At 39.9% G+C, this 27,882-nt stretch overlaps 1 protein-coding gene across 1 annotated transcript in view; it reads left to right on the top strand.

Moving 5' to 3' along the window:
• MCUB (mitochondrial calcium uniporter dominant negative subunit beta) overlaps positions 1–23,306 on the top strand; it is a 112,954-nt gene extending 89,648 nt beyond the window's left edge. The window contains exons 5-8 of the mRNA XM_066280968.1: positions 17,948–18,108; positions 20,286–20,489; positions 21,103–21,219; positions 23,090–23,306. Of these exons, the coding sequence (XP_066137065.1) occupies positions 17,948–18,108; positions 20,286–20,489; positions 21,103–21,219; positions 23,090–23,167 (560 nt within the window). The 3' untranslated portion in view covers positions 23,168–23,306. The remainder of the gene's footprint in view (positions 1–17,947; positions 18,109–20,285; positions 20,490–21,102; positions 21,220–23,089) is intronic.
• Positions 23,307–27,882: the final 4,576 nt, after the last annotated feature.

The raw sequence follows: 27,882 nt of genomic DNA, 5'->3' as shown, positions 1-27,882 counted from the left end.
TATAGGTGACGAAGAATTTGCCAGGAAGATAAATAAGGAGGAGAAAGCAGCATGGCAATCTTTTGTGGCATTTACAAAGAACTTCCTTGGCAACAAAAAAGCAGAAAACTATGAACTTCTGGTTCAAAGGATGCTGTTGGCTTTCCACGACACTGGATGTAACATGAGCATTAAGATTCACTTCCTGGCCCTGGCCGGTTGGCTCAGCGGTAGAGCGTCGGCCTAGCGTGCAGAGGACCCGGGTTCGATTCCCGGCCAGGGCACACAAGAGAAGCGCCCATTTGCTTCTCCACCCCTCCGCCGCGCCTTCCTCTCTGTCTCTCTCTTCCCCTCCCGCAGCCAAGGCTCCATTGGAGCAAAGATGGCCCGGGCGCTGGGGATGGCTCTGTGGCCTCTGCCCCAGGCGCTAGAGTGGCTCTGGTCGCAACATGGCGACACCCAGGAGGGTCGCAACATGGCGACGCCCAGGATGGGCAGAGCATCGCTCCCTGGTGGGCAGAGCGTCGCCCCCTGGTGGGCGTGCCAGGTGGATCCCGGTCGGGCGCATGCGGGAGTCTGTCTGACTGTCTCTCCCTGTTTCCAGCTTCAGAAAAATGCAAAAAAAAAAAAAAAAAAGATTCACTTCCTGAACAGTCACCTTGATAAGTTATCCGAAAATCTTGGAGCTGTTAGTGATGAGCAGACTCCTGCTGGAGCATCAAACGAGATTGTTCTCAACAAGTACACAAACGCAAGAGCTACAAATGCAAATTTAAATAAGTTTTGTGCAAATTTTATGATTAAAATAAGTGTTTTAATATGTTCTTTTTTGAAATTGTAGACAATTTCTGATGTAATCATATCTTTTAGTGTATTAGTGTATTTACTGCATTATATAAATTATTATATTTTCACAAAGATGATGCCCAAGAAGACATTCTACTTCATTATGTTAAACTAAATGTTGAAAATTTTACAATAAGATGAAAACCTAAAATCTTGAATTGCAAAAAAAAACTGTAGCTTACAGAGAAAAACTAATGTCAGTTTTGAGATCAGCACACTCAAATTAGGTTTTTGTGGATGCAACAAAAATTTTGCTCCCCAGTGTTATTAGTGACATTGAGCATTTTTTCATATGTCTATTGGCCATCTGTATGCCTATTGGATAAATGTCTGTTCAAGTCTTCTGACCATTTTTAAATCAGATAGTTTATTTTTTGTGCTAAGGATGAGTTCCTTGTAAATTTTGGATATTAACTTTTTATCACTTTTATCATTAACAAATAACTTCTCCTACTCAGTAGGTTATCTTTTCATTTTATTGATGGTTCTCTTCACTGTAAAAAAAACTCTTTAGTTTGATGTAGTGAAATTGGTTTATTTTTTTGCTATTGTTTTCCTTGTGTACGGAGATATATGAAAAAAACTATTACTAAGAGCAGTGTCAAGGAGTTTACTGCCTATGTTTTCTTCTTGGAGTTTTATGGTTTCAGATCTTACTTTAAGTCTTCATTTTGAGTTTATTCTTATATATAGTGAAAGAAAGTTAATCCAGATTCATTTTTTTGTATGTGTCTGTCCCGTTTTTTCCAGTGCTATTTATTAAAAAGACTTTACTCTATTGGGTATAATTGGCAATGTAATGTGGATTATTTCTGGACTCTGTATTCTGTCCCAATGATCTGTGGGTCTGTTTTTATGCCAGTACCATGCTGTTTTGATTACTATAGGCTTGTAGTAGAGTGTGATATCATGTATCGTGATACCTCCAACTTTGATTTTCTCAAAATTGTTTGGGCTATTTGGAGTCTTTTGTGGTTCCATATAAATTTTAGGATTATTTGTTCTATTTCTTGAAAAATGTCATTGATATTTTGAAGCGAATTGCATTGAAGCTATAGATTGCTTTGGGTAATGTGGACATTTTAATGATATTCTTTCCATCTGTGAACATGGTATATCCTTTCATTTGTTTATATCTTCTTCAACTTCTTTCTTTAGTGTTACTTTATTTTATTTTGATTCGATTGTAATTGGAGTTGTTTTTATAATTTCTCTTTATGATTGCTTATCATTGATTTATAAAAATGCAGCTGATTTCTGAATATTAATTCTGTATCCTGCTACTTTTTTTGATTTTTTTTTATCACTTCAGATAGTTGTATGTGTGTGTGTGATCTTTAGGGTTCTCAATATACCGTATCATGTCATCTGCACATAATGGCAGTTTTACTTCTTTTCTAATTTGGATGCCTTTTATTTTTTAGTTTATTTGTTTGTTTTTTGTCTGATTGCTGTAGCTAGGATGTTTTTTAAAAATAGATTTTAGGGTGTGTGTGAGAAATACCGATTTGTTGCTTCACTTATTTATGCATTCACTGGTTGTGTCTTACACGTGCCCTGACCAGGGTTCAAATTTGTAGTGCTGGCAGGTCAAGATGATGCTCTAACCAACTGAGCTACCCAGCCAGGACATTGTGGGTAGGACTTTCAATACTATGTTGAATAAAAGTGGTGACAGTGGACATCCTCATCTTGTTCCTAATCCAAAGGAAAATTTTTTTAGCATTTCACTGTTGAGTATGATGTTAATTGTGGGTTTGTCATACATGGCCTTTATTATGTTGAGGTATGTTCTCTCTATTCCCACTTCGTTGAGAGGTGTTTTTTTTTAAATCATAAATGGATGCTGGATTTTGTCAAATGTGATCATGTAATTTTTATACTTCATTTTGTTTATGTGGTGTAGCATGTTATTTGATTTGCATATATTGTACCAACCTTGCATCCCTGGAATAAATCCCACTGGATCATGGCATATGATCATGTTAATGTATTGCTAAATTTGGTTTGCTAGTATTTTGTGGAGGATTTTTGGATTTAAGTTCATCAGAGATGTTGACCTATCTATAATTTTGTTTTTTGTAATATCTTTGTCTGATTTTGGAATTGGAATTGGAATAATGGTCTCTCTCACAAAATGAGCTGGAGAGCCTTCCCTTCTCTTGAATTTTTTGGAATATTTTGAGAAGATAGACTTTAATTCTTTGAATATTTGGAAAAATTCACCTGTGAAGTCATCTAGTGCAGGACTTCTGTTTGTTGGGAGGTTTTTTTTTTTTTATTACTGACTTGATTTTCTTAGTAGTTATTGTTCTTTTCAGAAGATTGTATGTTTCTAGGAATTTATCCATTTCTTACAGGTTGTTCAACCTATTGGCATATTATTTATTGTTCATAGTATTTTCTTATATTTCCTTTTAGTGTTAGTTGTCACTTTTTATTTATTTCTGATTTTATTTATTTGGGTCTTCTCTCCCTCTCTCTCTCTTTTTTGATGATTTTGGTTAAGATTTAAGGCTTATCAATCATGATTATTTTTTTAAAAACCAGCTCTTATTTTCATTGATCTTAAGACTCTGTTTCACTTATTTCTGTTCTAATCTTTATTATTTTCTTACTTCACCTCACTTAGGGTTTTTTGTTGTTGTTGTTTATTTTTATTTGATTTTTAAAATTTTTCTGAAGTGAGAAGCAGGGGACGGCAGCCAGACTCCTGCATGCGTCTGACCGGAATCCACCTAGGATGCCCACCAGAGGGTGATGCTCTGCCCATTTGGGCCATTGCTCCACTGCAACCGGAGCCATTCTAGTGCCTGAGGTGGAGGGCATGGAGCCGTCCTCAGCGCCCAGGCCAACTTTGCTCCCATGGAGCTTTGGCTGCGGGAGGGGAAGAGAGACAGAGAGAAAGGAGAGGAGGAAGGGTGGAGAAGCAGATGGGTGCTTCTCCTGTGTGCCCTGGCCAGGAATCGAACCCAGGACTTCAATATGTCGGGCTGACACTCTACCACTCTTAGAAGGAGTCAGATGTATCATTTTTCTGCTTTTATTATTTATTTTGTTTTTTATCCACACATACCCTTTTTTACCTTCCACCACACCCCTTTCCCTCTGCAGACGTAACTTTTATGTTTGCTCTCCTGTAGGTAGGCTGTTTTTTTCTTTGCTTCCTTTCAAGATACTTTCTTTATCTTTGATTTTCTTCAGTTTGAATACATATGCCTAGGTTTAGGAGGCTGGGGCCATTTATAATTTTTATATTTTCTGAACTTCCTGAATCTATTTATGGTTTGGTGTTTGATGTTCATATGGGGAAATTCTCAGTCATTATTGCTTCAGATACCTCCTTTCTTCCTCCCTCCCTCTACCCATCCTTCCTCCTTTTCTTCCCTCCTTCCTTCTTCTTGTAGTCCTATTTCAGGTGTGTTACACCTTTTGTAGTATACCAGAGTTCTTTGATATCCTGCCCTGTTTTGTTCAGTGTTTTACCCCCTCTTGTTCTTCAGTTTGGGAATTTTCTATTGACATCCCTAAGCTTAGAAATTCTTTCCTTGGCCATGTCCTGTCTACTAATGAGACCATCAGGGGCATTCTTCATTTCTGATAGATTTTTTTATTTCTAGTATTTTATTGGATTCTTAGAATTTCCATCCCTCTGTTCATATAACTCATCTGTTCTTGCATGTTGACTACTTTTTTAAGTAGGGTCCTTATATTAATAATAGTTATTTTATATTGTTGGTTTTCTGTTCCTTTCTCTGTTCTCCATCTGGTATTTCTGATATGCATGTTATAATTACATTTTGTAATTGTATCACACTTCTTGTATATTCTGTTCCTTCTTCATTTTTCTTTTCATTGCCTTTCTGTTTGGGAAGTTTTTTTTTTTTTTTTTTTTTGTTGTTGTTGTTTTGGCATTTTTCTGAAGCTGGAAACAGGGAGAGACAGTCAGACAGATTCCCTCATGCGCCCGACCGGGATCCACCCGGCACGCCCACCATGGGGCGATGCTCTGCCCATCCTGGGCGTCGCCATGTGGCGACCAGAGCCACTCTAACGCCTGAGGCAGAGGCCATAGAGCCATCCCCAGCGCCCGGGCCATCTTTGCTCCAATGGAGCCTTGGCTGCGGGAGGGGAAGAGAGAGACAGAGAGGAAGGCGTGGCGGAGGGGTGGAGAAGCAAATGGGCGCTTCTCTTGTGTGCCCTGGCCGGGAATCGAACCCGGGTCCTCCGCACGCTAGGCCGACGCTCTACCGCTGAGCCAACTGGCCAGGGCCTGTTTGGGAAGTTTTTATAGACATCCTTAAGCTCGCTGACTGTTTCCTCTCCATTGTCTAATTTACTGTTAAGCCCATCTAAGGCATTCCTAATTTCTATTATGGTGTTTTTGGTTTCCAGCAGTTGTTTCATTTTTTATTATTTATATATTTATTTATTTTTTTGTATTTTTCTGAAGCTAGTAATGGCGAGAGACAGTCAGACAGACTCCCGCATGCGCCCGAACGGGATCCACCCGGCACGCCCACCAGGGGCAAAGCTCTGCTCACCAGGGGGCGATGCTCTGCCCCTCCGGGGCGTCGGTCTGCCACGACCAGAGCCACTCTAGCGCCTGGGGCAGAGGCCAAGGAGCCATCCCCAGTGCCCCGGCCATCTTTGCTCCAATGGAGCCTTGGCTGCGGGAGGGGAAGAAAGAGACAGAGAGGAAGGAGGGGGGGTGGAGAAGCAAATGGGCGCTTCTCCTATGTGCCCTGGCCGGGAATCGAACCCGGGTCCCCCGCACACCAGGCCAATGCTCTACCGCTGAGCCAACCGGCCAGGGCAGTTGTTTTATTTTTTTTTTTATTTTTTTATTTTTTATAATTTTATTTTTTTAATGGGGTGACATCAATAAATCAGGATACATATATTCAAAGATAACAAGTCCAGGTTATCTTGTCGTTCAATTATGTTGCATACCCACCACCCAAAGTCAGATTGTCCTCTGTCACCTTCTATCTTGTTTTCTTTGTGCCCCTCCCACCCCCTATCCCTCTCCCATTCCCCCCTCCCCCCTGTAACCACCACACTCTTATCAATGTCTCTTAGTTTCACTATTATGTCCCACCTACGTATGGAATAATACAGTTCCTGTTTTTTCTGATTTACTTATTTCGCTTCGTATCATGTTATCAAGATCCCACCATTTTGCTGTAAATGTTCCGATGTCATCATTTCTTATGGCTGAGGTGTATTCCATAGTGTATATGTGCCACATCTTCTTTATCCAGTCATCTATTGATGGGCTTTTTGGTTGTTTCCATGTCCTGGCCACTGTGAACAATGCTGCAATAAACATGGGGCTGCATGTGTCTTTACGTATCAATGTTTCTGAGTTTTGGGGATATATACCCAGTAGAGGGATTGCTGGGTCATAAGGTAGTTCTATTTTCAGTTTTTTGAGGAACCACCATACTTTCTTCCATAATGGTTGTACTACTTTACATTCCCACCAACAGTGTATGAGGGTTCCTTTTTCTCCACAGCCTCTCCAACATTTGCTATTACCTGACTTGCTAATAACAGCTAATCGAACAGGTGTGAGGTGGTATCTCATTGCCGTTTTGATTTGCATTTCTCTAATAGCTAAAGAAGATGAGCATCTTTTCATATATCTGTTGGCCATTTGTATTTCTTCCTGGGAGAAGTGTCTATTCATATCCTCTTCCCATTTTTTTATTGGATTGTTTGTTTGTTTGTTGTTGAGTTTTATGAGTTCTTTGTATATTTTGGATATTAGGCCCTTATCTGAGCTGTTGTTTGAAAATATCATTTCCCATTTAGTTGGCTTTCTGTTTATTTTGTTATCAGTTTCCCTTGCTGAGCAAAAACTTCTTAGTCTGATGTAGTCCCATTCATTAATTTTTGCCTTCACTTCTCTTGCCATTGGAGTCAAATTCATAAAATGCTCTTTAAAACCCAGGTCCATGAGTTGAGTACCTATGTCTTCTTCTATGTACTTAATTGTTTCAGGTCTTATGTTTAGATCTTTGATCCATTTTGAGTTAATTTTTGTACAGGGGGAGAGACTGTAGTCCAGTTTCATTCTTTTGCATGTGGCTTTCCAGTTTTCCCAGCACCATTTATTGAAGAGGCTTTCTTTTCTCCATTGTGTGTTGTTGGCCCCTTTATCAAAAATTATTTGACTATATATATGTGGTTTTATTTCTGGACTTTCTATTCTGTTCCATTGGTCTGAGTGTCTATTTTTCTGCCAATACCATGCTGTTTTGATTGTCGTGGCCCTATAATAGAGTTTGAAGTCAGGTATTGTTATGCCCCCAGCTTCATTCTTTTTCTTTAGGATTGCTTTGGCTATTCGGGGTTTTTTATAGTTCCATATAAATCTGATGATTTTTTGCTCTATTTCTTTAAAAAATGTCATTGGAATTTTGATGGGAATTGCATTAAATTTGTATATTGCTTTGGGTAATATAGCCATCTTGATTATATTTATTCTTCCTAGCCAAGAACAAGGTATATTCTTCCATCTCATTATATCTTTTTCGATTTCCCTTAACAATGGTTTATAGTTTTCATTATATAAGTCCTTTACATTCTTTGTTATGTTTATTCCTAAGTATTTAATTTTTTTTGTTGCAATCGTGAAGGGGATTATTCTTTTGAGTTCCTTCTCAGTTGTTTCATTGTTGGCATATAGAAAGGCTATTGACTTCTGTATGTTAATTTTGTATCCTGCGACCTTACTGTATTGGCTTATTGTTTCTAGTAGTCTTTTTGTGGATTCTTTGGGGTTTTCGATGTATAGGATCATATCATCTGCAAAAAGTGATAGCTTTACTTCTTCTTTTCCGATATGGATGCCTTTTATTTCTTTGTCTTGTCTGATTGCTCTGGCTAGAACCTCTAGTACCACATTAAATAAGAGTGGAGAGAGTGGACAACCCTGTCTTGTTCCTGATTTAAGGGGGAAAGCCTTCAGTTTAGTGCCATTTAATATGATGTTAGCTGATGGTTTATCATATATGGCCTTTATCATGTTGAGATATTTTCCTTCTATACCCATTTTGTTGAGAGTCTTAAACATAAAATTGTGTTGTATTTTATCGAAAGCCTTTTCTGCGTCTATTGATAAGATCATGTGGTTTTTGTTCTTTGTTTTGTTGATATGGTGTATTACATTAACCGTTTTACGTATGTTGAACCATCCTTGAGATTCTGGGATGAATCCCACTTGATCATGATGTATTATTTTTTTAATATGTTGTTGTATTCAATTTGCTAGTATTTTGTTTAGTATTTTAGCATCTGTATTCATTAGAGATATTGGTCTGTAGTTTTCTTTTTTTGTGCCATCCTTGCCTGGTTTTGGTATGAGGGTTATGTTGGCCTCATAAAATGTGTTTGGAAGTATTGCTTCTTCTTCAATTTTTTGGAAGACTTTGAGTAGAATAGGAACCAAGTCTTCTTTGAATGTTTGATAAAATTCGCTGGTATAGCCGTCAGGGCCTGGACTTTTATTTTTGGGGAGGTTTTTAATGGTTTTTTCTATTTCTTCTCTACTGATAGGTCTGTTTAGGCTTTCTGCTTCTTCTTGACTCAGTCTAGGAAGGTTGTATTGTTCTAGGAATTTATCCATTTCTTCTAGGTTGTTGAATTTAGTGGCATAAAGTTTTTCATAGTATTCTACAATAATTCTTTGTATATCTACGGTGTCCGTGGTGATTTCTCCTCTTTCATTTTGTATTTTGTTTATATGAGTTCTTTCTCTTTTTTCCTTGGTAAGTCTTGCCAAGGGTTTGTCAATTTTGTTGATCTTTTCAAAGAACCAGCTCCTTGTTCTATTAATTTTTTCTATAGTTTTTCTGTTCTCTAATTCATTTATTTCTGCTCTGATTTTTATTATCTCCTTTCTTCGGCTGGTTTTGGGTTGTCTTTGTTCTTCTTTTTCTAGTTCCTTAAGGTGGGAAGTTAAGTGGTTCACTTGGGCTCTCTCTTGTTTGTTCATATATGCCTGAAGCGATATGAACTTCCCTCTTATCACTGCTTTTGCTGCATCCCATAGATTCTGATATGTCGTATTGTCATTTTCATTAGTCTGTATATATCTTTTGATCTCTGCACATATTTCTTCTTTGACCCATTCATTTTTTAAAAGTATGTTGTTTAGTTTCCACATTTTTGTGGGATTTTTTTCCTCTTTTTTGCAGTTGAATTCTAGTTTCAAGGCTTTATGATCAGAAAATATGCTTGGTACAACTTCAATTTTTCTGAATTTGCTGATATTGTTTTTGTGGCCCAACATATGGTCAATTCTTGAGAATGATCCATGTACACTGGAGAAAAATGTATACTCAGTCACTTTGGGATGAAATGTCCTGTAGATGTCTATCATATCCAGGTGCTCTAGTGTTTTGTTTAAGGCCACTATGTCTTTGTTGATTCTCTGTTTGGATGACCAATCTAGAGCCGTCAGCGGTGTATTGAGGTCTCCAAGTATGATTGTATTTTTGTCAGTTTTTGTTTTAAGATCAATAAGTAGCTGTCTTATATATTTTGGTGCTCCTTGGTTTGGTGCATATATATTAAGAATTGTTATGTCTTCTTGATTCAGTGTCCCCTTAGCCATTATGAAATGGCCATTTTTGTCTCTAAGTACTTTTCCTGTCTTGTAGTCAGCATTATCCGATATGAGTATTGCTACACCTGCTTTTTTTTGGATGTTATTTGCTTGGAGTATTGTTTTCCAGCCTTTCACTTTGAATTTGTTTTTATCCTTGTTACTCAGATGAGTTTCCTGTAGGCAGCATACAGTTGGATTTTCTTTTTTAATCCATTCTGCTACTCTGTGCCTTTTTATTGGTGAGTTTAATCCATTTACATTTAGTGTAATTATTGATACTTATGAGTTCCCTATTGCCATTTTATATCTTGCTTTCTGTTAGTTTTGTGTCTTGTTTGATCCTTCTCTTTTGTTTTTCTATCTTTTGTTTTTATTTGGTTGTATTCCATACATCTTTCCTCTGTTGCTATCTTTTTTATCTCATGTGCTTCTGTGGTGGTTTTTTCAATGGTGGTTACCTTTGAGTAATGAAAAGGGTCCCTACCCTGTTCATTGTAGTGAACTATTTTGTGAGTACTTTTGCACTCCATCGTCCTTTGCTACTGTTAATCTCCGTCTTCTCCCCCTCTTTCTTTTTGTTGTTGTCACAATTTAAATTTGGTTTTATTGTGTTCTTCTTGGAGCTTTTACTTGTGGCTCTGTTTTTTTTTGTTCTTTGTATCTGATTGGAGAACCCCCTTTAGTAATTCCTGGAGTGGGGGTTTTCTGATGATAAATTCCCTCATCTTTTCTGTATCTGTGAATGTTTTTATTTCTCCTTCGTATTTGAAGGATAGTTTTGATGGGTATAGTATTCATGGCTGAAAGTTCCTCTCTTTCAGGACTTTATAAATATTGGGGTCCACTCTCTTCTAGCTTGTAGAGTTTCTGCTGAGAAATCTGATGATAATCTAATGGGCCTTCCTTTATATGTTGTATTCTTCTTTTCCCTGGCTGCCTTGAGAATTTTTTCTTTGCTGTTGGTTTGTGTCAATTTCATTATGATATGCCTTGGAGTAGGTTTGTTGGGGTTAAGAAAACTTGGAGTTCTGTTTGCTTCTTGAACTTGAGGCTTTAGTTCTTTCCACAGGCTTGGGAAGTTCTCATCAATTATTTGTTTAAGTATGTTCTCCATTCCATTTTCTCTCTCTTCTCCCTCTGATATACCTATTATTCTTATGTTATTCTTTTTGATGGAGTCAGATAATTCTTGTAGGGATATCTCATTTTTTTTAATTTTTGAGTCTCTTTCTTCTTCTCTCTGTTGTGCCTCAAGTTGCTTGTCTTCTATTTCACTAATCCTCTCTTCTATCTGACCTGTTCTATTAGCTAAGCTTGTTACTTCGTTTTTCAGCTCGTGAATTGAGTTTTTCATCTCTGTTTGTTTTTATAATTTCAATTTCCTTGGACATATATTCTTTGTGTTCATGGAGTTGTTTTCTGAGCTCCCTATATTGCCTTTCTGTGTTTTCTTGTATATCTCGGAGGATTTTTAGGATTTGTATCTTGAATTCTCTGTCATTTAGCTCCAAGGTTTCCAATATATTAAATTTTTTCTCCATAGATTTTTCCTCATCTAGCTGTGTTACCTCTCTTTCTTTTGTATCCATGATATTCGATTTTCTCTTCCTTAATGGCATCTGAGGGTGGTTTTGTTGATAGTATTAATGAGATTTAATAAAGAATAAAAAGTTAAAAAAATAAAAAAATAACAAATCGAAAGGAGTTGTTTTTTTTAAAAAAAATTAATAATGAAATAAAGAAAAATAAAATAAAATAAAAATTTTTTTAAAAAGGAAGTTATTCCCCCCCTCTTTTTTTCCTCTCCTCTCCTCTCCCCTCTTTCTTGAGAAAATCTTGTGGTGGACTGTGAGTTATAACAAACAATGCCTGTGATGGAGGGCCTGAATTGGGGAAAAGTAATAAAGGGGCAAAAAAGAGAGAAAGAAAAAAAAAAAAAAAAAAAAAAAGAAAAAAAAAAAAAAAGAAAAAAGAAAAAAAAAAGAGCGTATGGACCCACAAAAAGCAAATAAGGAAAAAATTTGGGTCAGGAATAAAATGATTTGCTTTTAGGTGTTGGTTTTCTAAGAGTTATGATGAGAGGAATAAGAGGAAAATGGAAAAATGGGGGGACAAATTAAAAACTTACTATTGTATTTAGTGGAACAAGAACTAGATAATATGGAGAGCCAGGGATGGGAGCACTGCTAGTGAGTTAAAAAGGTGAAGTAAAAACCCCCCAAAATGCCACAAACATAGGTTTGAGTCCCAGATAAGATAATTTGTTTGTTATTGAGGTTTGAATGAGAGGAGATGTAAAGGAGAAAGGAAGAAACTAATATGGAGGGAGAAAAGAAAGAGAGAGAGAGAAAAAAAGAGGGAACCACTAAAAGAAGAAAAAAGAAAGGAGAGAGAGAGAGAGAGAGAGTTAAGGGTTTTGGAGTGCAACCCTCATAGAGAGAAAGGAAGAGAAGAGAAAAGATAATGGGAGATGTAACACTTATGGGTAGTGTAGTTCAAGGAGAGGAGAGAGTAAGACCGGTAGAGAGTTAATCGGCCAAATTGGAGGAGGAAAAAAAAGTCTCAAGAATGAAGATAAGAGAAACAAACGAACAAATATAATAAAATGGGATAGGTTATAAAGTCTGCAGATTATTCTTGATTTTGAGAGGTTATCTTCTTGCTTTTTCTTTTCTGTCCCTCTTCCTGGTCGGTGACTCTGTACCCCGGGTTCTGCCCCTTTGGCACGCTCAGGTAGAGGTTTGCAGTTGATAAGTCTCTATGGCAATGTCATGTATTGTGCTTTATTCTCGTTGGGAGTCGAGGCTCATTAGCATTTATAGGCTCCGACAGTGAGAGAGTCCGTGTTCCTGGAGCCTTTCTCCTAGTCTTTCCTTCCTCAATTAGTAGCCTGATAGTCCAGGTATGGGGTTGCTGCTGCCTCTGCCTGGATAGTAAGAGGCTCAAATTGCTGGCAACTCCCCACTCTATTTCCACTCAGCACAGGGCTCTGTGTAAGGCTCAGTCAGTCAGAGCTGCTAGCATAATCAGGCGGGCTTTCCGCCCACTCGAAGACCTCTGGCTCTGCCACTCTATCCGGTAACACAAGCGGGCGCCCACTTCCGGGGCGCTTGGAGGAAACTCTCACTCACTGTCTGCAACCAGGATATCCGGCCAGCAGTCTCACGCTCTGAGTGAAACCCCCAACCGCAGGGAAAAGTTGCAGCGTTGGAATTGAGTCTCGCTCCGTCCCCGTGTGCGGCTTTTGCAAGGCGCTGGGGCGGCCCGAGATTCCGCTTTGGCCCACACAAAGGCCCCTGACTCTGCCCCTCTGTGCGATAACACGGGCGCGCACTGCCGAGGCACTCGGAGGAATCGCTCACTCCTTATCTGCGCGCGCAAACCAGGATATGAGGCCGGCCGCGGTTCCCTCTGAGTGAAACAGCCTCCAGCACGGAAAATCTCCACCGTTGGGATTAGTTCTCACTCCCTCCCGTGCGTGGCTTTCCCAGGGCGCTGGGGCTGCCCAGAGACTCTGCCCTCAGCCCACAGAAAGGCCTCTGACCCTGCCTTTCCGTGGGGCAACACGGGCACCCACTTCCGCGGCTTAGGAAGAAATCTCTCTCCCACTAACTGCGCACCGACCAGGAGACCGGGTAAAATGGCCGCTCCGCTTGTCTTTCTTTGTTTGGGTTTGGCGCGAGTGTTAGCTTGTATTGCCCGGGTTGCCACAGGATCAGATTTTCCTCGGCTTGGATCTCTGAGCCACAGCCTGGTTTGGCCGTTTTTGCTGCGGCGGCCTGGATCTATTCACCCCCTTTGCCCGCCTCAGTTTCTATATTCACAGTTACCAGAGAAAGCCGCCCTGTTTAGGTTAGTGAGGAAGGTGGAGCATTTCTTACTCCCTATTTCCTTCGGGGTTTGGTTATATATTTAGCCAATTTTTCATTCAATCATACCTTTGGGTGTCTTGCGAAGCATCTGGAAGCTCCAAGTATAGGTTTTTCTGTTTCTGGTTGAAGATCTTGTTGAGTTTTGGGGGAGATTTATCGGTATCGCTTCCTACTCCGCCATTACTCTGACGTCATCTCTCCAGTTGTTTTATTTTTTATTAGCATTTCCACATTTCTGTTTAAATTACTCGTCTGTTCTTACATGGTGTCCACTTTTTTTCATCACAGCCTTTTACCACAGTCACATTTGTCTTAATTTTCTGGTCTGACAATTCCAAAATCTCTGCCATATTGGATTCTGGTTCTGATTCTTGCTTTGTTTCTTCAGTCTATTTTTCTTGCCTTTTACCTTGCCTTGTAACTCTTTTTTGAAAGCTGGACATGATATATTGGGTAATGGAAGCTGAAGCAGGTAAATCTTTAGTGTGAGGCTTTATGTATATCTGGATAGGAGTTTGGCCTACCCTGCAGACATGAGGCCGAGTGAACCAGGTCTCAGAGTGAGCCAGGTGTCAGGGTTATGAGGTGCTTCACTATACACTGACTCAGACTTGTCCAGCCTCGCCTCACAATGTATATTAAACTAGTAGGGGCATAGTAGGCATGAGAAAATGGCAGAAGCATTGTACTAGGTTAATGGAAAATGAAATTTATAAAATGATGAATTTGTAATTTTAAGAAAATGTATTTATAATCTATTTCTTTTTCTAAAGCATTGTCAAATTTGGATTTGAAAATTCAGGATATGAAAATGAACTCTACATTAAAAACACATGTAAAAGGCATAAACAGCTTCTGAAAATAAAATATTCTCATTTTGGTTTTGTTAGGAGATACCAGAGACAGATGTTTAAATTGGTAATTCAACATATAAATTCTGCAATGCTCGCATTTCTGAAAGACTATAACCAAAGGTACTTGTCACTGAATTTAGATAAACATTTTGTGTCACTTGACTAAGACTATCTCCTTGACCAAAATTTAGTCAGGCTGTCTGAGCCTTTTTCTTTACTAGGCCTCACCTTGGCCTATAAAAACTGTGAACTTTCAGCACAATTGATTTTTTTTTTTTTTTTTGAGAGACAGGAAGGGAGAGAGAGGAGAAACATCAACTTCTGGTTGTGGCACTTTCGTTGTTCATCAGTTTCTTCTCATATGTGCCTTGACTGGGGGGCTCCAGCAGAGCCAGTGACCCCTTGCTCGAGCCAGTGACTTTGGGCTCAAGCCAGTGACCTCTGCGCTCAAGCCAGTGACCATCAAGTCTATGATCCCATGCACAAGCTGGCGACCTCAGAGTTTTGAACCTGGGACCTCAGCATCCCAGGTGGACACTCTATCCACTGTGCCACCACCAGTCAGGCAGCACACTTGATTTTATACACACACACACACACACACACACACACACACACAGGTGGGATTCAGCCAGTCGCTCCATTTAGCAGAACCAATACCTAATTTTTTGTTGAGTTTGGTAAAACAGTTGTTAACATGGCACTTGTAATCAGGGTTATCTCTAAGATGGGTGTCTGGGCAGCCGCCCAATTTGAAAATTACAAACTTATATTTCTTACCCTTTTTTGGGGGGGGGAGGGGTGGAGAAGCAGATGGGCGCTTCTTCTGTGTGCCCTGGCCGAGAATCGAACCTGGGACTCCTGCACGCCAGGCCGACGCTCTACCACTGAGCTAACCGGCCAGGGCCATCTTACCCTTTTTTAACATTCATCTCTGTAACAGTGTATTTTAAGCACCTATAGTAATGTTTATTCTGTCCATCTGTGAAAACAACCTGACAGCATTATGCTTTAATGTTTATTTATTCATTTCATAAAACTCATTATACTGTTGATGAAATACTACATTTCAATTCCCTCTTGTTTGTTACTTCAGTAAACAAACATATAACGTAAAGAGAAAAAGTGCCAAACAACAAGGGGGTGACAAGCCAAAAGATATTTGGAAATATTTTAAATAACAGTTTTATTGTTTTTGTCAGGTATTATTTAATATTTTTTCATTAATATTTTAAAATTCTGCCTGACCAGGCGGTGGCGCAGTGGATAGAGCGTTGGACTGGGACACGGAGGACCCAGGTTCGAGACCCTGAGATCCCTGGCTTGAGTGCGGGCTCATCTGGTTTGAGTAAGGCTCACCAAATTGAGCCTAAGGTCGCTGGCTTGAGCAAAGGGTCACTCACTCTGCTGTAGCCCCATGGTCAAGGCACACATGAGAAAGCAATCAATGAACAACTAAGGTGCCACAATGAAGAATTGATGCTTCTCATCTCTCTCCCTTCCTGTCTATCTGTCCCTATTTGTCCCTCTATCTTTCTGTCACAAAAAAGTTTTTTAAAACTCTTATAATCTAGTTTTGTGTGCCTCTTTTATTGTTCTTACTTAAGTATTAAATGCATGAAATAATAAACTACCTTTCGGTATATCGTTTGTTTGTTTTTTATATTTAAAACGGTTATTAGGGCAGAGAACCGGTTGTTAAACTACTTGAATCCCACCACTGCATACACCCATACTCACTAAAAGACTCGAATAAACAGCAGCATAGTTTCTAACAGCTCAGGGCCATATCCCTAAAATGATGGCTCCAGCCTTCTTAAGATGCTTTCCTGAGAAAGCTCTGCACTGCGGGGGGAATTCACTATTTGTTCATTTAAAACCTGGTGATGCTCAGATAGGTCTGAACCCCCTTTCAGAGCAGTTAGTTACTTTAAGAAAGCTTGCAATTATAAACCCTTTCTCTACTCCTGTGGTGTGTAAATCTTCTCCCACCCACAGCTGTCTCCTTAGGAACCTAAGAGGCTACACTTTGAAATGCAGACATTCAAGGAAGTAACTCTCCCCTTCACTTTCAGCCTGGTGGCTCCTGGCTCTGACTTGCACCATTGCTTTTTGTTTGATTCTCTTCCAGAACTGGCCAGTTAATAAACCCAAATGGCCCAGTCTCATTAACCAACCCCTATTCTCACTTTTTGCAAGTTTCCACTTCCCTGACTCTGCTTAAGCCCCTGCTGTTCCCCTCCCTCCCTTACAATGCCCAGCCACCTTCGGACAAAAGTTGAGTTCAATTCACGGTGGATCCCTTTCCCTATTGGGAATAGTTACTGACTGAACTCTTTCTTTACCATTTTAACTAGGGTCTGGCTTTATCACTGATACAATCCACAGCTTTAGACAAAATTGTGCCCCATCCATACCTTTCTTCTGTATGGAGACCCTTTAAATACCAATATATAGTTCATGAAAACAAAAAGACTGTTCTACAAATCTCAAAAGCCTAGAAGGGAACTTCTGGTTTTCACCTCTTTGAGACTGCTTTAACTTGGAATGTGGAAAGGATTAAAGACCACAACGAAGTCTTGAAGAAGTGGATGGAGATGGAAAAGAAAAAAACTTCAGGACTACTGGCAAAACCTTGAAAATCTCTGAGCTAATACTGACTCCAGGACCATGAATCTTTCTGTCGGCAGCTGCTTGCTGCTGCTAGGCGGGAAGGGCCCATCCTCCCTTCCTCTCACCTTGTCCCCTTCTCTCAAGTTCTCTCCCATGCGTGGGGAACAGTGACAACCCTCGAAAAGGTATCAAGACAGCCCAGTTTTATGTGAATTCATAGACCTACGGAGGTGAATGGATGAGAGAAATCCATATGGTGCATTAGATGGAACATTGGACTGGGACCCAGAGGACCCAGGTTCAAAACCCCAAGGTCGCCAGCTTGAGTATGAGGTTGCTGGCTTGAACATGGGATCATAGACATGACCCCGTGATCTCTGGCTTCACTGGCTTGAACAAGGGGTCACTCGCTCTGCTCTAGCCCCCCGGTCAAGGCACATATGAGAAAGCAATAAGTGAACAACTAAGGTGCCACAACTGTGGGTTGATGCTTCTCATCTCTCTCCCTTCCTGTCTGTCTCTCCCTATCTGCCCCCCTCTCTCTGTCTCTGTCACACACACAAAACAACAACAACAACAAAACTATGTTAAAGACTCAGAAATGGTGACTCCGTTTCTTGTCATCCTGAACCTCCTTTCAGTTCTCTACCTTGTGGTGAAGAACTTACACTTGAACTGTTTTTCAAATGTGTATTACACTTTTGTTTACGTGTTTGTACACCAGCTTCCCTCCTCTGTGGATCCTAAAATAATTTTTGGATAGATGTTTGGAGGGTGAGGGAGGGAAGGATCTTGGGTTGAACTCAGGTATTGTTATATGTTATGAACCCATAAACTAAGGTGAGGTATTCACCTGGGTTCTGGTAGGGGGGGATTCTTCTTTGTCTTCCTTAAAGAAATAGCCAAAGTCATGTTACAAAGAAAAGGGAAAAACAAAAACATAATACTTTTAAACCTACTGTTTGGTAATTTATCGTTCCAGATTGACTTTATATGAGGAGTAATGGATTACCTGAGACTAGAAGCAAGGCCTATACCGAATGCCTCCTAGGGTGGGGAGGGCGAACAGGGTCAGCCACGGGAAAGCAGGTTTGGTTCCTCGGACTTAGACTCTGGAGGAAAAAATGTGGTGACCACCTTGTGTTTCCCTTGTGTCCTTTTTTCAGAAAAACTGAGTAATGAGCACACCACTGAGATGGAAAACATGAAGTCTTTGGTTCACAGACTGTTTACAGCCTTGCATTTAGAAGAATTTCAGAAAAAGAGAGAGCACCATTTACTGGAGAAAATTGACAACTTGAAGGGACAGCTGCAGCCACTCGAAGAGGTTAGGAAGCATCACAGTTGAATCCGAACATAATACCCAGATTTTACTGAGTGCTGCTGTCCCTGTGAGCATTTTTCTGAATGCTTTACGTATACTCACTTTCTCCTTTAATTCTCACAGTGAGACATGAGTTTGGTACTATTATCTTTCTCATTCTTCATATGGGGAAACCATGACAGCAAAAGACATAGCTAGTATATGGTAGAGCCAGAGCTTGAACTCGAGTAGTCTGACTCTAGAGCTAACATCTTAAACTCTGTGCTCTGCTTCCTCTCCACAGATGGGCCGTGATATCTCTGTAAATGAGTATGATTGAGCTGGGATGCATTAGCTGCACTATTACCACAGTTTCTGTTTTAGAGACCAGGCCCACGGCCCCAGCTCTGCGTAACAGAATTGCAGCTGGAAAGTTAGCGATGGCTTCCCTAACATCTGAGGTTAATCGGTGGTGGAGAAAAAAGAATTTTGGAGGGGAGGAGGTGGTAGAGTGAGTCTGTTTTGAGGGGAGAAAAACTGCATTTTTTTTAAACCTGTGGTTTTTAAATATGGGTAGATGTATGTGTAACTTTGTATATGAATAGAAAGTTTCTGGAGATAAAACAAACTTTTAATAATGAATAACTCTTAGGATATTTAGGGAATAGCAGAGAAAGGGATTTTTATATTATTTGTTGGGTTATGTACCTACATTTTCTTTTTTCTTAAAAAAATTATTTCATTTTTTCATTGATTTGAGAGTGATACAGAAAGGAGAAAGTGGTGGTGTTGGGGGAGAAGCATCAACTCCTTGTTCCCCTCAGTTGTGCAGTCACTGGTGGTCTCTCCTGTGTGCCCCGCCAGGGGTGGTACCTGGGACCCCGGTGCACAGAGATGATGCTCTACCCACTGAGCTCCAGGGTCACAAAATTTTTTTAATTTGTTGATTTTAGAGAGAGGAATGGAGAAAAACATCGATTATTTTTTATTTATTTATGCATTCATTGATTGATTCTTGTATGTGCCCTGACTGGGGATTGAACCCTGAACCTTGATGTATCGGGATCACACTCTAACCAACTGAGCTACCCGGCCAGGGCCAGGGTTAGGGTTAGGGTTATTTTTTCCTTAAAAAATTGGTGGTATATTTACTTACATTAAGATTAAAAAAAAAAACCCAAAGCGGACCAATGGAAAGTTTTTCTCACCCTGTCCTCCCAGACCATCTCCCCACACCTGTGAGCCATATCAGATTTTATATACAGATCTATTACTAATGTTTCCCTTTTTCAGAAAAGGACGTAGGCTGTTCCGCACTATTCTCACCATTTTTTGCTAACAATATACAGGCATCCCTCATTTTATTTCTCTTCATTTCATTGTGCTTCATAAATATTGTATGTTTTGCAAATTGAAGGTAAGACCCTCTCCCAGCAAAAAGATAATGATTTGCTGAAGGCTCAGATGGTGGTTAGTATTTTTAGCAACAAAGTATTTTTAAATTAAGGTGTGTATGTTGCTTTTTTGTGACATAATGCTATTGCACACTTAATAGACTACAGCATGTTGTAAACGTAACTTCTATATATACTGGACAACCAAAACTGTTCATGAGACTCGCTTTATTGCAATATTCGCTGCATTGCGGTGGTCTACAACCGACCGCCACGTGCCCGAGGCATGCCTGTAGCCTGCAAAGATCTCCGTGTGGGCACACGGACAGCTGCTTCATCATAGCTGCACAGTAGCTTGATGGATGTTTGGAAGGCAGCTATGCTCACCACTATACCACCAACGCAGCTTGATGGATGTATGGATGATTTTTGTCTTTTAATCTATTCATGATCTGTCAGGAATCACATGTGTGCAAGAACACCTATAGGATGAATGTCCAGAAGTGAAATTGCTGGGTTGAAGAAAATCAGCATGTAATTTTAGGTGGGGTTCAGAGGATAATCTCTTGAGTTTTTCTTTGTATACCTGTCTATTCTATTAAAATATTTTTTTCATGAGCAGATACTTCCTTTATAATTTAAAAAATGATTTATTAATGAACTGATTTGGAAATAGGTGATCACTTATTAATGTATATGTTTTATAACTGCTTTTTCATAAATCAGACCATTTAACGTAATGTGGATGTGCATTGTTTTTGTTCCTCTATTTTTTGTAAACTGAACTAACAGTCTTTTTATTCTCAGATGAAAGTTAGAATTGAAGCTCGCTCAGAAGCCAAGAGCAGTGGACTCCTGTGGACTGGATTAGCGCTGCTGTCCATGCAGGGCGGGGCGTTGGCATGGCTCACTTGGTGGGTGTACTCCTGGGATATCATGGAACCAGTTACATACTTCATCACATTTGCAAATTCCATGGTCTTTTTTGCATACTTTATAGTCACTCGACAGGTGAGTAATTTGTTAGGAAAATAGTAAGTTAGAACATCTTCTGCAAATAATTCCTTATCCAGGTCAAGTAATGAGCAGTAAAGCCTTTTTATTTACTGAATTACTGCTATCTGGGTTTTTATAAGCTAATAAATATTATTGTGGGTTTTCATGAGGATGGAGATTTATACATAACTCAGAGACATTGGATGTAACTTTTATAGAGAAATAAATATTACAACTCACAAATTCCTCCATTAAGATAAACATATCAAATTTATGTTCTTTGTTCCCTCACTTATAAATAAAATTGAATTTCTATTGCAAAACACCCAGTACCTTTAGCTTTATCTCATGATTATTTTGCCAAAAATCTCCATTTCCTTTTTCTCCCTTCTATCCCCATATGTGTGATTTCTCTTCCCAGCTTGCTTGCTTTTGAAAAGAGCAGCTGATCTTAAAATAGACGAAATGTTTTGCTTGTGCTGCCTTATGTTTGCTGTGGTAGCGACTGCAAATATTTTACTCATCTGCCTTTGCTTTGGTGTTGCTAAGGCAAGTATCTTTTTAGTGGAGCCATTATGTTCATTTAAAACATGTTCTCATGTTCTCCATCTCTCTCTTTTTTTTTTAGGATTATACGTACTCAGCTATTAAGAGTAGGCAATTCCTTCACTTTTTTCATAAGAAATCAAACCAACAGCATTTTGATGTGGTGCAATACAACAAGTTAAAAGAAGATCTTGCGAAGGTACTTTATTGCAAACACAGTATCTTATAGCTGGTCTTGTTTGGGAGCCAGAACTTAGTATTAAGGATATACAGTTGGTGGCTTATCCTCACAGGTTAAATTGTCCATGTATGGTGGTTCAGTGAAATAGTTGACTTGTCTAATACTAATTCCATGGCCTACAGTTTTATCATCTTCTGTATTTTATATGATAACTTTATTTATTTCCTTTTTATTGAATTTATTGGAGTGACACTGGTTAGCAAAATATACATGTTTTGGGTGCACAGTTCTACAGCACATTATCTGTGCACTGTATTGTGTGTTCACCAGCCGAGTGACACGGCAATAGCTTTAAATGTGTATGTGAAAATGTCTTAAATGACTTTGAGATAGTATAATAATAGTTTTCAGTACAAATTTATCTCTAGGTGAGTATGTGTTTTTAAAGAAAACAATCCAATAGCAGCTTACTTGCAGATTTGTAACCTATTTAAGAACATAAAGAATTATAGGAAGATCTGCAGTGATGAAGAATTTCAAGCTCTCTAAAGGCATTTGCAAGTTTCTTCTCCTTAAATATAGAAGAATCAATATATTATTCCTCCTCTAATCTTTTCCATCTGTAAGATGAGAAAATGGAGGCATTTAATGTCACTTGCTTGGTTATACACAGAAAGTGGGGAAATCAGGGTCTGGAGTGAAAAGTTTGTCTTTGGTGCCTCTTTCTCAGGCAGCGTTTATCTCTGGCCTCCCAATGGGCTCATCAGCTTGTTCAGATAGTGACTTCTCAACACATAACTTGATTTTAAATTTTCTTAGTAATTGTATGAGAAAAAAAGTTCTGGTAAAAATATCTTCCATTACTCAATGTATATTCACTTAATAGCCAGTGATCATCATATCCTTCGATACTGGTACCTTCTCAACCACCCATTCCTTAATTAAAAGGATATTACTAACATGAAATTTGTAATCTAAAAATTGGAGTTAAAGAGACTTAAAAATTTTAATTTACTTAATATAATCACTACTTAGAAGAAATATACTAGTGCTTTTTTTTTTTTTTTTTTTTTTTTTTTTAATTCAGTGGGAGGAAAGGAGGCAGAGACAGACTCCTGCATGTGCTGGGGCTGGGATCCACCCAGCAAGCCCACTAGTGGGTGATGCTCTGCCCATGTGGGGCACTATTTTGTAACCCAGCAACCGAGCTCTTCTTAGTGCCTGAGGCAGAGGCCATGGAACTCTCCTCAGCGAACAGAGTCAACTTGCTCCAATTGAGTCATGGCTGCAGGAGGGGAAGAGAGAGAGACAGAGAAAAAAAATGAGAGGGGATGGGGTAGAGAAGCAGAAGGGTGCTTCTCCTGTGTGCCCTGACCAGGAATTGAACCCAGGACATCCACACACCAGGCCAATGCTCTACCAACTGAGCCAACTGGCCAGGGCCTAATAATGCTTCTTTAAAAAATATAGTGGATACTCTTCTATTTGAATGATCCAATCCAAGGATGCTAAGGAATGGTTTATAGCACTGGGCATTTAAGACTTAAAATAGCACTCTGTGAAGTATATATGTTTTTAAGGTAGTAGAGTTGAAAAAAATAGGAAAACTGACAGATCACAGAGTGGGATTTTTTGTTTTTGTTTTTAATATGAACTGGAAAAGCCATTATGAAGGGGGAAACAAACAGAATAGGAACTATATGGATGTATTAGAAACCTTAAACCCACCTTTTCAGAAAGGAGCCAGATGAATTGAAATATTGCAGGGATTTATCACTAGTAGTTTAGTGCATGTATTGACCTAAGGAGATATTTCCTCTCCTGCAGTCAGTCATGCTGATACATTTCCTGTGCTCTCTGATCAGGGACTTTTTTTTCTCCTTGACAGGCTAAGGAATCCTTGAACCAGTTACGCCGCTCTCTCTATTTGCCAGCACAAGTAGAGGAACTCGATGAAAAGAATTAATCTTACATTTTTAAATGTCATTGAATTTTTCCATTATGTATTGATTTTCCATCTTAGAAACTGGAAATTTTTGAATCCCATAGCTCATTTGAATTTGACTATTTCAATATCTTTTGTTAATAAAAAACTGCTTGCAAAACACAGGTATTCTTGGGAGTTCTCACTTTTTGGTTTGTGGATTTTCACTACTTTTTGAGGTTTAAATCTGGAAGGAGCTTGGATGATCCGTCAAAATCCAAGTGTCTGCGGGGCCCTGGCCGGTTGGCTCAGTGGTAGAGCGTTGGCCTGGCGTGCAGAAGTCCCGGGTTCGATTCCCGGCCAGGGCACACAGGAGAAGCACCCATCTGCTTCTCCACCCCTCCTCCTCTCCTTCCTCTCTGTCTCTCTCTTCCCCTCCCGCAGCCAAGGCTCCATTGGAGCAAAGATGGCCCAGGCGCTGGGGATGGCTCCTTGGCCTCTGCCCCAGGCGCTGGAGTGGCTCTGGTCGCAACAGAGCGACGCGCCAGAGGGGCAGAGCGTCGCCCCCTGGTGGGCGTGCCGGGTGGATCCCGGTCGGGCACATGCGGGAGTCTGTCTCTCCCCGTTTCCAGCTTCAGAAAAATACAGAAAAAAAAAAAAAATCCAAGTGGCTGCTGTGCAGCGCGGCACTTATGCTAAGAACCTTGTCAGCCTGCCCTGTGTCCATTGCCTGTGCAGAGGGGAAATGGTCACTGTGCTTGGCATTCACTTTCATTCTTAGGCTTCATTTAGAATTATCTTGTCATGTATTTTTTTAATGTTTATTATTTTAATTATTATTATTATTTTTTTAAATGATTTTAGTGAGAGAGGCAGGGAGAGTGAGACAAAGACAGGAACAGCGAACTATTCTTGTATGTGCCCTGACCAGGTATCGAACCGGCAACCTCTGTGCTTTGGGAAGATGCTTTTAACCAACCGAACTATCCAGCCATGGTAAAATGTCTATTTTCTTGATTTTAGAGAGGGGAAGGAACGGAGCAGGAAAAAGACAGGAACATCTCTTCCTGTATGTTCCCTTACCACGGCTTATAACCGATAATCTCTGTGCTTCAGAACAATGCTAACCAACTGAGCTATCCAGCCAGGGCTTAAAAATGTACTTTTATTATAGTTGACATACAATCGTACACTATTTTCTAGTGTACAACATAGTTATTCAATATTTATATACCTTATGAAGTGATAACAATAAGTCTAATAACCATCTATATTGTATTTTCATTTCTTTCTAAAATACATAGTAGTTGGAAGATCTTTAATAGCTAAAATTATGAAATATCATTTGAAATGTTTTATCTTAACTAATATTTATAGTGATACATACTCTATTTATTATATGTTGTCAAATACTGTACTAGGTGCTTTCTATATGTTATCTATAACCCTATAATCCTATGAGGTAGCTCTTTTTTAATCCAAATTTAGTAATAAGGAAACAGGTTTAGAGACGTTAATTTGCCCAAGTGTATATATGTAGCTTAATGATTTAAGCATCAACACATAGGAGGTCATAAATCTTTGTAAATTTACAACTAATGGCATTTATTATCCAGGATTTCACTGTTTGAATGTTTGACAAGGATATTGATGACATCCTGATATCAGAGATTTGCATAAAACCAACAAAAGGCCCCCAATGTTTTCAGGGTATATCTTTGAATCAAATCAGATTCAGACTTCCTATACCTTAACTACAACAACACAGTGATCACTTGCTGTTTGTATAAGTATCTCTGAAACACGGAGATTCTGAATTAGCAATATATTAGTGTTCTATTACTAAGCTAAGAATATGTATGCACTGATATGTTTTTATAATGAATATCACCAGGTTAAGTATTATAAGATCTGAAAATGAAAGGGGCTAGACCGAGAAAAGAGTTAACAGAAGACGTGTATCTTATATAATTTGCTTTTGCCTTTCTCTGAGGATATTGGCTAAGAAACTGTTTTGCAGAATTAGATGGCATGAGTAATCACTCCTGAGATCTAGGAGTAGACAAGATGTCCTGATAGCAATCAAGAGATCCTGGGATGGAACACCCTGACCAGACAATATAAGGGACATTATGTCAAAGTTTTGAAGCCAATCCTGAGAAAGTTCACTGCCTCCATTCTTACTTGGCTAATTAAATATGTTTATGATTTTAATTATTAGTATGTCTATGGTTTTAACTGTTACTAACCACCCTGAAATCACTATAAAAGCCCCATCTTAGAAAGAGATGTTTAGTTGTATTTTGGGTCTGAAGCCTTCTGCCTTCTCAGATTTGCTGGCAATCTGATTAAAGACATATATTCAATTCAGCCCTTGTCTCTGAATTGTATTGGTCTCACGGTGACAGGCAGCATGAACATTGGTGTTTTCCCGGTTACAAAGGATTCCCAAAGCCCAATTCGTGTGTGTGTGTGCACGCGTGTGTAACTGCGTTTCCCCACATCAACAATTCTCAAACTCCAGGTGGGTATCAGAGAATTTAACTCAATTTTTAAAATTAATTTACTTACTTATTGAGAGAGAGGGAAGGCGAGAGAGGGTGAGAAGCATCAACTTGTAATTGCTTTCACATTAGTTGTACATTAAGCTTCTTGTTGGTGCCTTGACCAGGGCCGTGCCAGTGTCCCCTTGCTCAAGCCAGTGACCTTGGGCTTTTCATGTCAGCAACCTTTGGTATGATCCCGTGCTCAAGCCAGCGACCCTGTGCTGACAAGCCTGTACTCAGAGCCAGAGAAGGTTACGAACTGGTGACCTCAGTATTCTCAGTCGACCCTTCCAACGTGCCCCCACCGGTCAGGCCCAACCCAATCCTGAGACTCTCTACCTGGAGATAGAATGTGACTCCACAGTGAAAAAGGGCCGAGTCCCACAGGACTGCCCTCCACTTCCGATGCTAGTTGCAACCTGTGCTTCTGACCAACCAGCTAGGAGTCAGAAGTTCTGGCAAACCCCTCCTCCAGTTGGACTGATTTGCTAGAGCAGCTCACAGACCTCAGGAAAACTTGGTTACTCACTAATTTGCCAATTTTTTCAGAAGGATATTAAATCAACAGCCAGATGAAGAGATACATACTCCTTGGTTGAAGTTCCAACCAAGGAGACCTAGCCTCATGGACATTGGGAGACAGCATGGTGGTGAGACAGGCTAGTGAGCCAAGACAAGTGAAATAGGGAAACAGTTAATTGGCCAAGCAGTTAATAGCTATATAGTAAATCACAAAATCCTATCTTCCTTAAGTGTAAATGGTTTACACTTCTCCCCAACCAGAGAGGGTAAACAGCTTAAATCACGGTACTCGGGGAGATAGGTAAACAGAAGTCCAATTATCGCCGTGTGTGCCAGCAAGACCCAAGGATGGATGAAGGCAGGGAAATAAATTTCATTTTGGCAAATCAGCATAAAGCTGATGAATATTCTATTGAGATTCTGCAATAAGACCGTCCCTAAAATTCCCCACCTTCAGAAAATAGATAAGAATCCTCAAGACAAAGACAGAGCTCTGGAGCACGCCCACGTCCTCCTTTTCTCCCTGACCCTGTCTCCTCTGCCTTTTCAGCGAGCTAACAGCAGCTCCACCTTGGCTCACTTACTTTCTATAGCATTTCTAGGGAGCCAGAGCAGAGCACGCCTAGGCTCTCCTGTTCCTACTTCTACCCTAAGCCCTTCCTTAGTTTCACTGTCCCCACCTTTAATAAACATACTCTCAAAATCACCTGGACTCATGTTGTGGAAATGAAACTGGAAATATTGAGGTTTGTGCTGCCAGTCACCATTTCAGCCAAATAAGGAGAGACAGGGATTGAATCTTTCATAGGCAATTGATTCAGCCAGCAATCTGAGGAGATGGGGGGCTATGTTCCCAAGTCATCTCAATCCCCTATAGCAGGGGTCTCAAACTCACGGCCCGCAGGCCGCGTGCGGCCCGCCGAACAATTTTGTGTGGCCCGCAGACTAATCCACGGAGTTCAAAATATTTTGGATAAAATTAAGTAAGCCTAGGGGCCTACTTGTATTTTTCATTTCTCTAGCATCCTAGATAGATATTAGCTTAGTTAACAGCAGTTGTGATGCGAACTACAGTTTCTGGTCGTTTTGTGACTCTGAGTAAACTGCATGTACGATTGTGCTTGTTGTACTGATTTTTTTTTGTTTTCAACTGCAGTGAGAAAAGTGTTGTGTAATAGTTGCCTTTTGTAGACCTAGTGCGGCCTGTCGAACGGCTGTGATCTTGCTCTGCGACCCACATGCGGAGTTGAGTTTGAGACCCCTGCCCTATAGGGAGCCAACCTTTTTATAAGGGGAAGAAAAGGGTAGGTAAGGGAATTTTGGAATTTCAAGGGAGAGTTAATTTGATCATAGTCAAAGTTAATTAAATCATAGTCCAAGGCTTCTGTCCTTGGAGAACAAAGGTTTTGCTTGCAGTTTCCTGGGGCACAGAAGTGGACTACTTGCAGACCTCCTTAAGTCATGCAGGCCCACTCAGGCACCCCAGCTCCTGGAACAAAGCCTCCACCTGCATTAACCGTTAAACCCACTGACCATAACCAAAGCCACCATTAATCTAAAATTTTAACTCTAAAGTTCCCCCTGTCAAAGTCTTTCCTGAAGGTAGTCAAGAACCTACACACTACGGGCTGGCCTGAGGCAGATCTACTCTGGGCCGGGTCCCTTTCTGATGACAGTGGTACATGGAAA

This window comes from Saccopteryx bilineata, chromosome 5, assembly GCF_036850765.1.
Source record: "Saccopteryx bilineata isolate mSacBil1 chromosome 5, mSacBil1_pri_phased_curated, whole genome shotgun sequence".
Classification (NCBI taxonomy): domain Eukaryota; kingdom Metazoa; phylum Chordata; class Mammalia; order Chiroptera; family Emballonuridae; genus Saccopteryx; species Saccopteryx bilineata.
The sequence above is the reverse complement of the archived record's forward strand: the minus strand, read 5'-3'. Positions and strand labels throughout refer to the sequence as shown.